General features: G+C 49.2%; 1 protein-coding gene across 2 annotated transcripts in view; it reads right to left on the bottom strand.

Moving 5' to 3' along the window:
- Clic6 (chloride intracellular channel 6) overlaps window positions 1-14,579 on the bottom strand; it is a 40,225-nt gene extending 25,646 nt beyond the window's left edge. The window contains exon 1 of one of the 2 annotated variants that reach the window (XM_050164841.1): window positions 13,170-14,579. In XM_050164841.1, the coding sequence (XP_050020798.1) occupies window positions 13,170-14,279 (1,110 nt within the window). In that variant the 5' untranslated portion in view covers window positions 14,280-14,579. Of the gene's footprint in view, window positions 1-11,191; window positions 11,235-13,169 lie in introns of those variants that run through there. The other variant, XM_050164843.1, reaches the window with a different exon arrangement.
- Window positions 14,580-15,042: the final 463 nt, after the last annotated feature.

Below are 15,042 nucleotides of genomic sequence, written 5' to 3'. Positions count from 1 at the left end.
ACCTAACGTGGTCGGATGGTGGACTCAAGAGGCTGCTGCACAGGTGGGTGCATCAGTGTTGTGCTCTTACCCACAGAGGCTGAGAATTGGACCAAAGGACCAAGCTCACGCCAACCTCAACCCCCTGAAGTATCTTTTGTTTGGAAAATATATATCCAGCCATAGTTTTCAGTCCCCAGGAGTCTCAGGATAGCCAACAGGTTAGTGAATGTCAACATCACATTACAATGTCAGAAGGTTGGACACCCCTGGAGATGTCCCTACTGGGACCTTCAAAAGCTCTCGTGTTCCAGCAAGATAGAGGCCTGGAAAATAATGTTAGGAGTCTTCTGGTTTTTATTTTGTTTTGGTTCCATTTTTGGTTTTTCGAGACAGGATTTTTCTGTGTAATTGCCTTGGTCGTCCTGGAACTCACTCTGTAGACCAGGCTGGCCTCAGACTCACAGAGATCCACCTGCCTCTGCCTCACCAGTACTGGGATTAAAGGTGTGCATCACCACCACCCAGTGTAAGCGTCTTTTATAATGGGACCAGGAACTTGAATTTGTCTCACCGCCATAATGTTCCCTGCGCTAGCTGCACTGGGGTGGCTCACAAAGCTGCAGGATGTGTTTGTGCAGCAGGCTGTAGGGAAGAGAATGCATTCATGCTGTGGAAAGGGGGAATCTGAAATGACAAGGCCTCCAAGGAAATGGCAGGCACAGACACGGACTATTATCTGAAAGCCTCTACCGAACCTAAGGAAGCAAATACAGAGAAGAAAATATCCAGCAGTCCCAGTATCCAGAGGCGGCCCCAGCCACCACGGGCACACCACAGGACATGTTCATACCCAGTCTGTGCTGGTTTGAGGGTAGTACCCCTCAAAACACATCTGTGGTGTTGTAATATGAGTGGCAGGGCTAAGTTCCTGGCACCCGGCCGCCCGCATGGCTAGCTTTATACCCGAAATAATTACACGGAAACTGTATTCTTTTAAACACTGTCTGGCCCATTAGTTCCAGCCTCTTATTGGCTAGCTCTTACATATTAATCTAACCCATTTCTAATAATCTGTGTAGCCCACGAGGTAGCTTACCAGGAAAGATCTTAACCTACGTCTGTCTGGAGTGGGAGAATCATGGCGACTGCCTTACTTGGCTTCTTTCTCCCAGCATTCTGTTCTGTCTACTCTGCCTACCTAATCTTCTGTCCTATCAGGCCAAGCAGTTTTCTTTATTAGATAACCAATGAAAGCAATGGAGAAGATACAAGACCCACCTCCATCACTGTGGTGCTAGTTCAGGACTGGAACCATCTCAGTAAAGAATGGGGCTGTCCAGAGCCTAGCATAGTGGTCATCAGAGAGGCTACATCCTGAACTGATGAAAACAGATGCAGAGACCCACAGCCCAACACTAGGCAGAGCTCGGGGAATCCTCGGAAGAGGAGGAGGAAAGATTGTCGGACCCAGAGGGGTCAAGGACATGACAAGAACATGGCCCCCACAGAATCAACTAGCCAGGGCTCATAGGGGCTCGCAGAGACTGAAGAGGCAGCCTGCATGGGTCTGACCTAGGTCCTTTGCAGATGTGTTATGGTGTCCTTGAGGGACCCCTAACAGTGAGAGTGGGGACATCTGTGACTCTTTCAGTTGCTTTTGGGACTCTTACCCTCCTATTGGGTTGCCTTGCCCAGCCTTGATACGAGGGTACGTGCCTAGACTTCTTGGAACTTGCTATGCCATGTTGGGTTGATCTCCTGGGAGACCTGCTCTTTTCTGAAGAGTAATGGAGGAGCAGTGGATCTGGGGGAGGAGGGACTTGGAGTGGAGAAGGGAGGGAAAACTTTGGTCAGGATATAATATATGGGAGCTTTTTTTTTTTCAAAAGTGGGTCTCTGACAACTGGAGATGCATGAGACTGAAAAGGACAGGGACAGTCCTGCTCCCAGCTCTGTCCTCTCCCTTCAGAGCAAACAAGGGAGAGGCAGAAGAAACAAGGGGACACCGAAAGGTGGTGGCGCAGGCCTTTAATCCCAGTCCTTGGGAGGCGAGGCAGGTGGATCTCTGTGAGTTTGAGGCCACTCTGGTCTACGGGCTAGTTCCAGGATAGCTAGGGCTGTTTCACAGAGAAACTCTGTCTCAAAAAAAAAAAAAAAAAAAAAAAAAAAGGAAGGAAGAAAGGAAGGAAGGAAGGGAGAAAGAAAGAAAAAAGAAAGGGAGAAACAAATAAACAAGGGGGCTTCAGGGGCAAGAGTGAGGGTTAAGCTTGCCCTGGGCCTACATTGTTTTAGAAACACGCCATATTTTTAAAAATAAAGTTTCAGGGGATGAAGGGTGGCTCAGCGGTCCAAGAGGACCAGAGTTCAGTCCCCAGCACTGACATGGTGGCTCACAAGTGTCTGTAACCGCAGCTCTGGGCATTCGGTGTCTGTCCCAGCCTCCGTGGGCTCTGGCAGACATCTGCCCACACATTTGATGCAGCAACAGATCTTCAAGGACAAGGGGCCAATGACAACAGCCCCAGAGGAGAGGGCAAGCCCACCAGATGAGTATCCACTTCCGGACGTTGACATGCTTTCCCCTCTTGCTGATGGGGTCTCTGGTCCCCTTAAGGACACCCGGAGCTCCCACCCACAGTGGAGAATGTTTGAGAAACATAGCCAAACACACACTCTGTGAACTTGTCCTTATGAATAAACCAAATAAGAACAGGAATGTTTATCATTCTTTTCATCTGCCTATTCAGACACTGTTAGTGCAGGCAGCAAGAGCTTTATCAAATTTAACAAGCCCAAAAGCTAGTCACCCAGGGTAAGGTGCGCCGCAGGCTTAGAGTCCTGAAGCTCCGGACTTCAGGCTTAAACTCAGAGGGAAACACCCATGGAAGCCTCTTAGGAGGACGCATGCTTTTCGCACAGGGTATAATCCGACAGGAGCGGAGTGAGCAGAATCCAAGGACTGACTCTTTCAGGAGACAGTGCCGTACAGATCATCTTCTGTGATAACATCCAAAGAAACAACTTTTGTGTCAGTGTCCAAACGAACCCAAAATTGATCAAGGAGGGTACAGAGCCCGAGAGCGCCAATGCACATACAAACCCTTAGGACAGCAACAGACAGTGTGAGGTAAAAGCATGGGACCCCAACTAGAATATCGCATACCATCATATCCGCCAACTAAGCTCACCATTGCTGGAGGGGACAAGAACACCTTCGCCGAGACCATGAAACAACTACCGGGCTCTGGGGAGATGCTGGCATCGGAAGACCTCAGAACCTGATTCCTCCCTCTCGTGTTCTGGAATTCCTACTTGTGAGTCTCCCAGGCAGACTGAGGGCAAGCTGTGCCACGGCATTGCTGTCGAGAGACCCACCCCCAAGGCCTCCGCTCTCCCTCCCCGTTCCCTCTGCTGAAGTTTTCTTTGTACCCTCAGCAGTGAGAAACAGGGTGGGGCCGCTGTGGGGAACCCGAGCAGACCACCCTGAAGTGGAGAAAGAGAGGACAGGCATGACGCAGAAAGACGTCTGCAGACACCTTGGAAAGTCTTCTCCGGCTTCTTTAGAGAGGGGATGGGAACCTCACAAACAACAACAGAAACCACCCGGCTGGCTCTGCGTCCCTCTTGTCCCTTGTCTGCCCCAGCTGGGACAGCAACAAGCAACCAAACCCAGAGGCAGAGATGACGCTCCTTCCTCTGCAAGGAGCTAATAGCTTGATGGGCAGGCGCCTGCCACCTGAGGAGGATAAAGAGAAGCCGCAGTGGCCTCAAGTGGCCACCCACACGCCCTCGGTATTGTTCACTGTCCTGTTTGACAGTGACACCACACAAATACATCAGGAATCACACTTCTCTTAAGATCATAAAAGGGAAAACTGTGCTAAGTGAAGCAAGGTTTATTTCAGCAAAAATAAAAATCTAGTGGGCCTTTTTCCCTTCTCAAATGAAAGTCTGCACAGTGAGCCAGTCCCAGTAGGAAGGGGAGCCAGTGCTTTGTCCCCTCACTGTTGATCAAACGTGTCTGCAGGTTACTCGGGAATTCTGCTCTATTAGGACGAAAGCCCGCCTCCCCGTTCAACTCAGAACTGATTCCACTCAACAGCGCTCTAACCCACTACTAAATACACTTTAGATTTCAAGACTACAAAACTCAGAAGTTACTTTTCAAACAGCCCCCTTGTCCTAAACGTAGTCTAAACTGTGTATAGTATTTATTCTTGTCAACTGTTGCAATGATTAATTTATTATTAGAGAGATCAAGGAGTTGACCCACATAGCTTAATTGCCTCACCACATAGCTTTCGGCTTTCAAACGCTTAGTGATGCCGGTGCTCCTTGTCACAGCAAGTAAAATCAAGCCATGAAAAGTGAGCGAACAAATAAAATGTCCCTTGACATTTTTTTTTCCTTCTGTGAATTAAGCTCAGAAAATGCAGGGCTATTTTTAATCCCGAGTTAATAATGTGGCCCAATACCAGCCGGGGCTCTTACATGGAGATGAAAAGCTTATTTCCCTGTAAAATTCTCACAAGGAATTATGACAACAAAGGAACACCTTGTCCTGAAAGCCTGCTCGCTAACGCAGCCCACTGCTACCCACCCTGAACACTAAGCTCTTGAGTGACAGCGTATTTCAGTCCCCAGACTGACTGTAATGGGGAAAGGTAGAAACCGAATAGAAAGACCGAGAGTGGCAGGAGCCACCTCTTCTGCACACCGCCTGCTACTGCCCTGGCCCCTTCTATATCCCTCCCATCTGGGCCCTTCCTTCTTATCTGCTCATATTTGACCAGTCTAGAAAAGATATGAGCTTACGTATACCCATCACCAACTGCCACGTCCCAGGCTATCCCCGAGTTGGGAATCTCAAGTGATGGTTTTGTTAGCTCTCGTGATGTTTTAGAAGCAGTATGCGTGCCTACGTGTTCAGCTGCACGGGTGCCACCGCATGCACGTGGACGTCTGGAGACAGTTCCACAGGAGCTGGTTCTCTCCTGCCACCTTGTGGGACCCAGGCATCCAACTCAGCTTTCCAACTTGGACAGCAAGTGCTTTTTGCCCTCTGAGTCACCTCGCCAGTCCTGCCGGGTTGTTGAGACACAGTCGTCCAAGTGATGCTTGCACCCCGCATGGCACTGATAAGCTGGTTGGTACTCAGCCCAGGCGTGGGTTAGTAGTGGGAAAGATGATGTGGCTTCACACAGTGTCCAGTGCCTTGTGGACACAGCTGTAGGCTGAGTTCAGCCAAGACCATCAAATGGATGGCCTGAAGGGGGTCTCTCCATCATGCTGACCTCAGGGCCACCAGCGAACAGCCAGGAGCCACACAATCTTCAGCAGTAAAAAGCACCTCGCACTGAGACAGCAGCTGAACTTGAACACACCAGAAAGCTTCAGTGATTCCTGGGAGCAGTGGAGCTGTACCCTTACATTCAGTGACAGGAAGAGCTATGAACAACGTCCTCACCTAAGCAACCCCAGTATCTGCAGCAACTCTTCCATCAGGGCTGCCACTTACAACTCGGAGTCATAACATAATACACTGGTTAAAATGCCAGTGAACGAAGACCGGCCCCTCGTATCTGATTGCTGCCACCTTTGTGCTTTCTTGAGTATTGAATTCTGTTTGGGGAATTCAATGATGCTGAGAAGCCATTGAGCGCAACCTAAAACTTTGTGCAGCCTGATTGTACATGGGAGCAGAGTAGAAGGCCTTCGGCTTGGAGCTCGAACACAGAAAACAAAGTGGGGGGAGGGGTGGGAGATTGCATCTTCCCAGCTTTTTTTGAACTGGCCTCCAAGGTCCTGACACCAAAGGCATCAGAAAAAGTGTTAATTTTCTGCATATCCAGACCAAGAACACCTTTGTTCTGGGAAGCTCCAACACTCACGATGGCTGTGATGTACCCAGTACCTTGGTCATTGCTCCAGTGCCACATCAGAACACTGTGTGTACCTCAACCTCGGGGATGGGAGCAACAGTTGCCCTGCTCTGATCTCTTATCTCATCCCTGCAACCTGCTGTGGCTTGAGATGCAGTAGGGGTCCTGCAGAGAACGAGACTGAGAATACCAGTAAAGACTTCTCCCTGCCGGGCTGCTGCATCCCACATCCAAAAACAGAGCAAAACACAAACAACAAACATGCAGCCGGTTGTCTCCAGGTGCCCGCCCAAAACCCCCACCCCTCTGTTTGCCAAACATTCCTGCTGATTTAAACCAAAAGGAGACATGGAGGGTGGAAGAGGGAACCCCTAGGCATTTAAGAAGTTACGAGGGATAGCACACCAGAGAGCACTTAAACATGGCAGCAAATGAAGTGAGAGACATCCAGGCCAGAGAAGCCTACACTGATTCCCAAGCACCGATGGTAAGACATGACCAGAGAACAGGTCACCCTAGTCCACAGCCAAAACATCCCATGAAAGGAAGCAGGGCACATGTGAAGACAAAGAAACATCTGATTCCTTTAGGTCAAAAATCAGGAAGAATAAAACTAATGCCCATTTGAAATCAGACAAAGGACCTATACAATCAGCCCCAGGAAGCGGGAGGCAGGAGATTCAGACACAGGAAAACAGCCTCACCAACTGCATCATAAACAGACACCTGAATTAAATGACACCATAATTTCTATCTTCCGGAGTCAAAGTGTTTGATAACTCAGGACCTGAGTGGGGAAGGCCATGGAAAAAGCAGAGTACCAGCAAGATGTCAGAGGAACTTGCATAGCTCATCTTGGAAGAGGAAAATCAGTAAAGGTTAGCACAGGCTACACACGCATCCCTTTTCTCCTGGCAATGCCAGTCCTAAAAACTTAACTTCCAGGTGTTGCTACCTGACTGAAAGAATGTTCAGTACAGTGCTGGTTAGAGCATCACAAAAGGGAAACACCTGCATACGCATGAAGGATTGATCACAGAGTACATCCATCATGACAATACTAGGGCATTTTCAACAAGCATAAAGGATGATTTCTAAGAACCCGCTAACATACTGAAATAAAGCGATGTGTTTCATAAGAGACAATACAAAGAGAATTGAGTTTGAATTAGGTATCCACAAAGACTTTGACTTTCCCTTGAAAAGGTGGTGCGTGGCACCGCTCTCTTGAAGGGTGGGCTTGGTAACTCCAGTCTGATGAGTAAAATAACTTACAAGTTACCCTTCTGTTTTGGGGACAGGGTCTTGTATGCGGCCAGCAGGACTCAAACTTGGTATATAGTGGAGGATGACCTTGAACTTCTGTTCCCTGCTTCCACCTCCCAGGCTCAATTTATGTGGCGGTAGAGATCAAACCCAGGACTTTGAGCGTGCCAGGCAGATATGCCGCTAACTGAGCTATGTCCTCAGCCACAGTACTGTGTAACTTTTGAAATGAAACCATAAAAGGCATTACGGCCTTTTCTTTGATTTTCCTTGGATTCCTGTTCTAGAGACAGCCACAAGCCACAGGCTGGAAGACCCAAACACAGCACAACAGTGTACCATGTGATGAGGAGTTGACGCTCCTACTAAGAGGCAAATGAGTCCGCCATCTTGGAAGGAGCTTCTCTGCCTCTGCCAGTCCTTCACCCTAGCCAGCATCCTGACTACATCCCACCCTAGCAGTTCCAGAATTCCTGTGCCCAAGAGACTCTGAACAAAAAGTATTTGGAGTTCAAGGATTGGCATAATTCTCCAAAGCTCTTAAGAGCAAATCTGAGGGGATTTGCATACGAGTCTGGTATGCACAGCAGATGTCTCTGGAAAGACCTTTAGTAGTTATCTCTAGGGAGATAAGCTGGAAAGCTCTTACTCAGAGATGGAAGAAGACTTGCTTTTCATTGTATTATAGATTTTATGTTCTTTTTTTCCCTTATGCTAATTTTTATCTTTTATGTTTTAAAAAAAAAAGCAGAGTATGTTTCACGGAAGAGCCACATAGACTACATACACCTCCTGCTCCGGTTTGTATATGAACACACTTAAGCTGTGTTTTATTCTGACCTTACTGAAATCAAAACTCTTGACTTTGTGCAGAAAATGAATTTCTAGCACGATGTGAGATGCTTACTATCATATATATATATATATATTTCCTGCTACTCTAGTAGAACCTGAGGGTCCTTTATTCTCCACAGTCTGCTCCCTTTTCTGCATCTAAGTCAACCCCAGCTTTGTGGACATGGCGACATGTCTACCTCAGGCACCGGCCCAGAGTTGGTATCCCTAGAGGTCAGCAAACTGTTTCTTAGAGGACCCAGCAGTAACTATTTTAGGCTTTGAGTTCGACAGTGTCCGTCACAATGGCTCAGTTCTGGTGTCACTGGGTAGGAGCGGTCGTAAACAGGTCATTTGGGGAAAATCGTGGCTGGCTCTGAAAACCTCTATGGGTGCTGATGAATCCTTAATTCATCTACTTCTCGTGGCCCTAAAATCTTCTTCTTTCTTTTGATATCTTCAGCCACGTAGAAGTGACTAGCTCGTCTTGGGTTTCAGATGTACAGACACTGGACCAACTTGTCTCCTCACTGGCCTGTGTCTTGGAAAGGTCTGGACGGGCAGGGGCCGTCAACCAGCTCTAGCCAAAGGGACAGAGGGGAAACCCACTTCCAGGTAAAAGGAGTAAGGAGTGGGCCTGAGGAGAGGGCTGCTGGCCTGCGTCAGAACTCTCCAGTGAAGGTCTGACGCAGGTGAGCGAGGTCATCTTCCTGAGACAAAGGGAGAAGGGACCCAGATTGTCAGACCCTGCTCTTGTTAACACTGCCAACTGCTGCATCCTATTGCTTGTATAAGGAAAAAAGAAGCTGTTTCAGCCCCCTGTAACTGCTACCGAGCACACAGCTCCTGGTGCCCTTCCCAACATCAGTCACCCAGGTTAGCTCTACTGGAAGAAAGACTTTGCTGGGTAGACGCAATTGCTCGATGCTGTGGGAATGCAGCATCCATGGCCCTACAGCCAAGACGTCCTCAGAGGGAACACAGCCTATTCCTCTTCCAAAGGACACGTTGGGCTGGGGTCGGGGGGCACCTAGGATTGTGTATAGAACTTGCTTCTCTCACTATCAGTCACCTTGAAACCATCCAGGCACTGAGGAGGAGCATGAGCCAGCGTCAGGGCCAAGCTGGAGGGTCGAATCAAGTAGGCCCTATCTCATTCAGGTTAGTAGGGGGCGTGGTCACCCATCCCCACCCCACCCCACTGCAGAGTGTGTATGTTTACTGTGTCCTGTTGGAGGAGGGAAGCAAAATTTCTCATCCTCCACGTCACTCCGCTAAGCCACGCTGCTCATTTCAATGACGAGTACATCATTCTCAAAGCAGTTTTGGAAGAGACTAAGAAACCACAGAATGAAAAGACGGGAGTTGTAGGGTGCTCTGTTGCTCCTTTCCCTTCCAAACACATAGTACTCACACTGTGAGGAAAATAACCTCCCCCGGCAGTTCCCTAGAGACCAAGTTCCACAGGACAGGTCTCAACTTGTTCTCTCTGGAATGTTCACAGGGAGCAGTAGCCTACTGGTCGACCAGTAGTCTCTAAGAAGCAGGTCCTGGTATAATCCCATCCAGCTGTGTAGTGTTGAAGTACTTGTTAGTCTCTTGATTAGCTTATTTATTTTTGGCACTTCTGATGACATAGCCAAGAGCCACATCTTCCTTGAGTTTTACTTTACTTTCATGAGATTTCAGTTTCTTTTTGTTGTTTTGTGTTTGTTGTTGTTATTGTTGTTGTTGGTTTGTTGCTTTGAAATCCACATCTGATGGTCCAGGCAAGTCCACAGGTTCTATTACACCTGTATGATCTAGTTAAATGTGATTGAGGAAAATACAAGGTGGGAATGCTTAGACTCTAGTTCAGGGTCATTCACTGATCATATGGAAGATTTTTAAGTCATGTAGAATTTGCCAGGAAAGCCATATCTCAGACTCCCCAGCCCTAATGCGGCTTCAGAGAACACAGGCCGGATTTGAGGAAACAATGTTGTGAACCAGACTTCCCTGAGGATTAAACCACTGTGGTTACGCAGTTTGTTGATCATGCCCCACCCCCACCCCCGGCGTGTGCTGTTATGTAGTTCTTTCCTAGTCCTGAGTGACCACGACAAATATCTCTCTTACTAAATATATTTGGGGAATCACCCTATTGTTTGGTAACCTAGTTAACTCTTCTTTAAGGCAAGAAAAAAAGATTAGCAATTAATGATTAGCCATTAATTTGACAAGCAAAAACTCAAGGGAGTCTCCCTTGACATCCTGCACATGGCCATAGCTCCTTTACAAGAATACATCGTTGTATATTAATAGAATAAAATAAATGACAAGTTATTAACATGATAACTCTCATAACATGAGCAATACAATCTACCAGATGACCAAAATTATAAACCCACTTAAAGTTGTGATTATTAGTCCGGGTCATTAGGATACCATCTAGTACATAGTATAATAAATTGTATTTAAGTAGATTCATGTATAATAACATATAAAATGTTATAGCTAGTATATTTGAAAAATGAGAAAAACACTAAAAGGGAAAAGTCATGGACAGGGTGCAGACAGAGTGTAGTGCAGGGAAGAATTCCACTGGAACCTAAAGCCAGACCTCAGAGAACATCTCTGGGAACTCAGCGGGTCTGCTGGGCCCCAGGAAAAGCACCACGAGCACAGGCCTTAACACAGGGACAAAGATGGTCAGCCTGCCACTGTGGACTGCAGAGTCCACATGCCGGAGGTCGGGCAAGAACTAGACAAGCCTGAGCTGGTAACAAAATGTAATTCTGACCTAATGGCAGGGTTTCCAATACAATGTGACAAAGCTAGAAGACATCTTGATACAAAGGGTTTTGTTGTTGCTGCTTTGGGTTTCTTTGTTCCTCTGTTCCTCAGGGAGAACGATTGGAAGGATCAGCAGAAACCAATAGGCCTTATCAACCTGAGGCAGATCTTAGGTGACCCTCAGAAACTACCCAACCTCACTGTTGGGAAATCCATTTGTTTTCTTAAAGAAGAGTAAAGACAAACAGGGAGTTTGGAGTCAACCAACCCATATCCTAGTACACCAACTACGGGCAAGCTCCCTCAGCCAACCCACATCCTATGTACATCCACCACGGACGAGCTCCCTCAGTGCTACCCAAACCTTTGCCTATACCAAACACAATATCCACAAAGATACATTGTTTGAGTTTACATAACATTCTAATCTCTAGCAAACGAAAATTCAGTACCTTGAGGGAATCTCCCTTAAAAAAACGGCAGGAGTGGTAAGCACCTAATCAAAGAAAGCTGGAGGGAAGAGCAGAAGGGCAGCAGTGCGCATGTGCATCGACACCACCCTAATGCAGAGCCTTGCGCAACTCCAAGGCTTTACGCGATTTCTTCCTGCGACTTCCTAATAGCCTCCGAGGCTAGGTACCGTATTATTGCTAAATTAAACAACTAGCATCAAGAAAGTGACAGAGGCGGGATTTGGCCAGTTCCTCAGTTCCATACCTGCAGTCGTCCTGGAGATGTAATTAATGACGCATTTAATCTGTCCAGGGAAAGGGACGTGAAGACTGCGGGACGTCTCCTGCATGCAGCTGACAGCCAAGTGGAGGAGGCAAGGTCAGGGCACTCTTGGGGGAGACCCCACTTGGGCAGAGGGTGAAATATGTGCAAAAAGGCTCAGTGGACCAGGAATATGGTTCTCCCCTGGTGACGAGTGCTTTCCTATAGCCAGCCCTGCGGTGCCATTGGTGACACAATGCTAACGGAAGGCCAGAGAGCAAGGAGGGCAGAAACAGAGGCACAAAGGGCTTGTGCTGGGTTTACTTGAAACTCTATAATAAACAGATCAAAGAGGGTCAGGCAGCGAAGCAGAGGAAGCAGTCAAAGCTGCAGTTCACGTCCTAACTGCAACCCAAGCAGGTTGGCTGGAATCACGCAGCCATGTGACCAGAACAATGCAAAATCTCCCCCTGAGGGAGCAGACTGCAGTCACCCCGCCCCTGCAGTTGGTCCCTGCAGCATGTGGTTGGACTCCATCATGCTTCACGGTCTCCTAAGGTCTTTAACACAGTGCGGAGTGTGAGAAGCATCTCACCATTTAGAAACGCAGGCAGATCCTAGCCACCCAGGCGCTTGGCTAAATCCTGATGTTGATCTCCTGGGAACATTTTCCTTTTTACTTATTAAAGTCTCAGTCAAGGAGGTTTAGACCTGAGTGGTTCCATAAGCTTGAAAGATTTTCTGGAGGATTAGAGTTCTACACGGACCACATTCTTCGTACTATTATGTCTCGCTTCCTGGGGTCTGACCAAAAGTCCCAGGAGGAACTTTGGGTTTGTGTTGTTTTTTTTTTTTTAAACAAAGCTTTTGGTGTGAGCCACTGCTGGACTTTGTCCACTTTTTTTTTGAAGCCTTGTAAAAAAATGCCTGTTTACACTCAAAACTTCCTCCTCATGTGTCTACAGGCTCCATCACAAATGAAATCGGGGCTTTCTTCCCGAATAAAGGGGGAGCGTGCTACACAGACCATGATGTCATCTCCAGCATCTTTAATTCTTCCAAAGCAAATATTAAAATGTAAATATAAATATAATGTAAATATAAATATAAAAATGTAAATATAAATAAAATGCAAATATAAAAATAATAAACCGGACAGCATAGGGACTTTCCACTGGCCCCTGAACGCACATATCTGCTCTGCCAAAACCAAGTACTTTTTTGCAGCTGAAAATGTTGGGCAACCCTGGGCCTCTGGGAGTTAAGTCTGCGGTTGGACCTACCTGTTCGCATTTTTTTCCACTTCAAGGACTAAAGGCTCCTTTGGCAGAAATCTTTTGAAGACCAATAAGGTGGGTCTCTTTTTGTTTTCCTCCTGATTCTTTAATGACCTTGGGACTAGAAGGGCCAGTTAGGATGTCCCGGACAAGGGACCAGGAACACCCCCAGACTGGACTTCCAAACATTTCCACCCTCGAACACCTGACTCCCAAACCTTACACTTCAGGTTTGTGCCGCAGACTTTTTTGCGGTGTTGAAACTTGGCGCCTCACACACGCTAGGCTTACCACTGAACTGCATCCACAGCCCTAACTTCCGAAATCTTAGCTGTCCCTTCTGGCTGGTGATGGAAGCGCCTGTGCACAGTTTTGGCTCTGCACCGGTCTAGATTAGAAAGACAGGGTAGTCCTAGGCCTGGGGGTGCCCGGGATTTACCTTGACAAAGAGGGTGATGTCGTGCTCCTGTCCGGGCTCCCCCACCTCGGACGCTGGGCCGTTCTGCCTGCGGCCATTCACATGTTCCAATTCTTCTCCGTCCTGAGCGCTGGGCTCCTCAGCAAGGTGGTTGCTGATGCTGAGCTCTGCCTGGGACTGGTCGTGCCGGGTGGATTTGGCCTCCTCCTCATCAGGGCTGCCTTCGGGGAGCTTCTCCTGGATGCCCTCCTCACAGCGTCCCTCCAACCCTGGTTCTGGCCTCGCTTCTTCCTCCCCGGTCTCCTCCTGGAGTTCGCCCTGCTTCCCATTCTCTCCAGCGTCTACCCTGGCCTCCTCGGGAGCTGCTTCTTCCGACCCGTCTTTCCCCAGGGCTCCCGCTTCCCCCGCAGCATCTGCTGGGGGAGTTCCCGCCAGCTCCCTGGGGTCGTGCTCTTCGACTTCTGTGGCTGTGACCTCAGTCGCCGCAGCCTGGGGCTCTGAGCTGCTTTCCCCTCCACCCTGGGGCTCACCCCCTGACTCCTGTGCCTCTCCTACTGGTGCATCTGTGTCCATGTTGTCCCCTGCAGGTCCCTGGGCTTCAGTATTGATCTGCGACCCTGGTGCACTGCCTCCCTGCTCTTCCAGACTGGACTCTACCTCCTTCCACGCCTCTGAGCTCGTAGGGTCCTCCGGCTGCTGGCGATTGGCCCCAGGGATTTCCCGGGCCGAGCCCTGCTCGCCGAGCCCAGGGCTCGGCTCTCGCACCTGCTGGGCGACCGGCTCTTCCTCCGCTCCCTGCTGGACCCCGGCGCCCTCTGGGTCTCGTTCTGCAGCCTCAGCTTCACCCTGCTCTCCGCTCGCGCCCGGAGTCTCCGTCCAGGGGCCAGTCTGCGGGTCCTGCGCCTGCGCTCCCCCGATCCCTCCGTCCGGCCCACAGCCTCCTGCTTCCTTCCCCGAGGCAGTAGCTTCGGCGCCCGCTCCCTGCTCCCTGGGCGCCTCTGCAGTTCCCTTGCTCGCTTCCCGCCCCTCCAGGTCTGCAGTCCCAGGTTCTTCTAGACCCTCAATCCTCGCAGCTTCAGGTTGCCCCTGGGGACCAAGAGCGACCTCCTTGGGCTCCGTGGCCTCAGCCATGGTGAAACACCCTTCCTCGACACTTCTCAGGGATGCGTGGCAGGGGCTGCCAAGCCCCCCTCCGAGAAGACACCCCACCCCCGGTTCTGGAGGCGAAGGTTTCGCTTGATGCGAAATCCAGCCGGCCTCAGGAGCTATGTCCCTATCCCCTGACTTAAGATCTTTGGTCTCTTCCTCCAGCTTTCGTGCTTCTAAATTCGCACCCAGACCCCAATCCTGATGCGCAGGCCAGGATGTAAGGCTAAAGAACGCAACTTGCCTCTTGAACCCTTAGAAGAAATGGACTGGTTCTCTGATGCCTTGGAAGTTGACCAGTAGTCCTCAGAGGCAACTCTACCCTCCCAGGGCTTGGGCGGGGTTTGTCTTCCCCACCTCCCAGCCTGTTCGGGTGGCCTGGGAACCTAGCCAATGATAGCCTTTCCTGTGGCTTTTGTGGATTTTAATGAAAAAACTGGGTTTCCTGACCACTTTGGCGTTTTCTGGAACAGCTTCAAGTTTCAGTGCCCTTTAAAGCACAATCACATACATCAGCACCCAATTCTCACCTTACCTATCCTTACCCCCTTACCTTGCGCTGGAGGAGACTTAAGCTCACCTGGTATTGAGTGGAACAGACCCACCTGTACCTCTGATTCTCCGGCAAAGGAATAAACCCAAGAGCGGGCGGTGGTGGCACAGGACTTTAATTCTAGCACTCGGGAGCCAGAGGCAGGCGGATCTCTGTAAGTTCGAGGCCAGCCTGGTCTACAGAGTGAGTTCCAGA

The sequence above is a fragment of the Alexandromys fortis genome, unplaced genomic scaffold (genome assembly GCF_014885135.2).
Source record: "Alexandromys fortis isolate MF-2015 unplaced genomic scaffold, M_Fortis_MF-2015_v1.1 scaffold_162, whole genome shotgun sequence".
Lineage (NCBI taxonomy): Eukaryota > Metazoa > Chordata > Mammalia > Rodentia > Cricetidae > Alexandromys > Alexandromys fortis.
The sequence above is the reverse complement of the archived record's forward strand: the minus strand, read 5'-3'. Positions and strand labels throughout refer to the sequence as shown.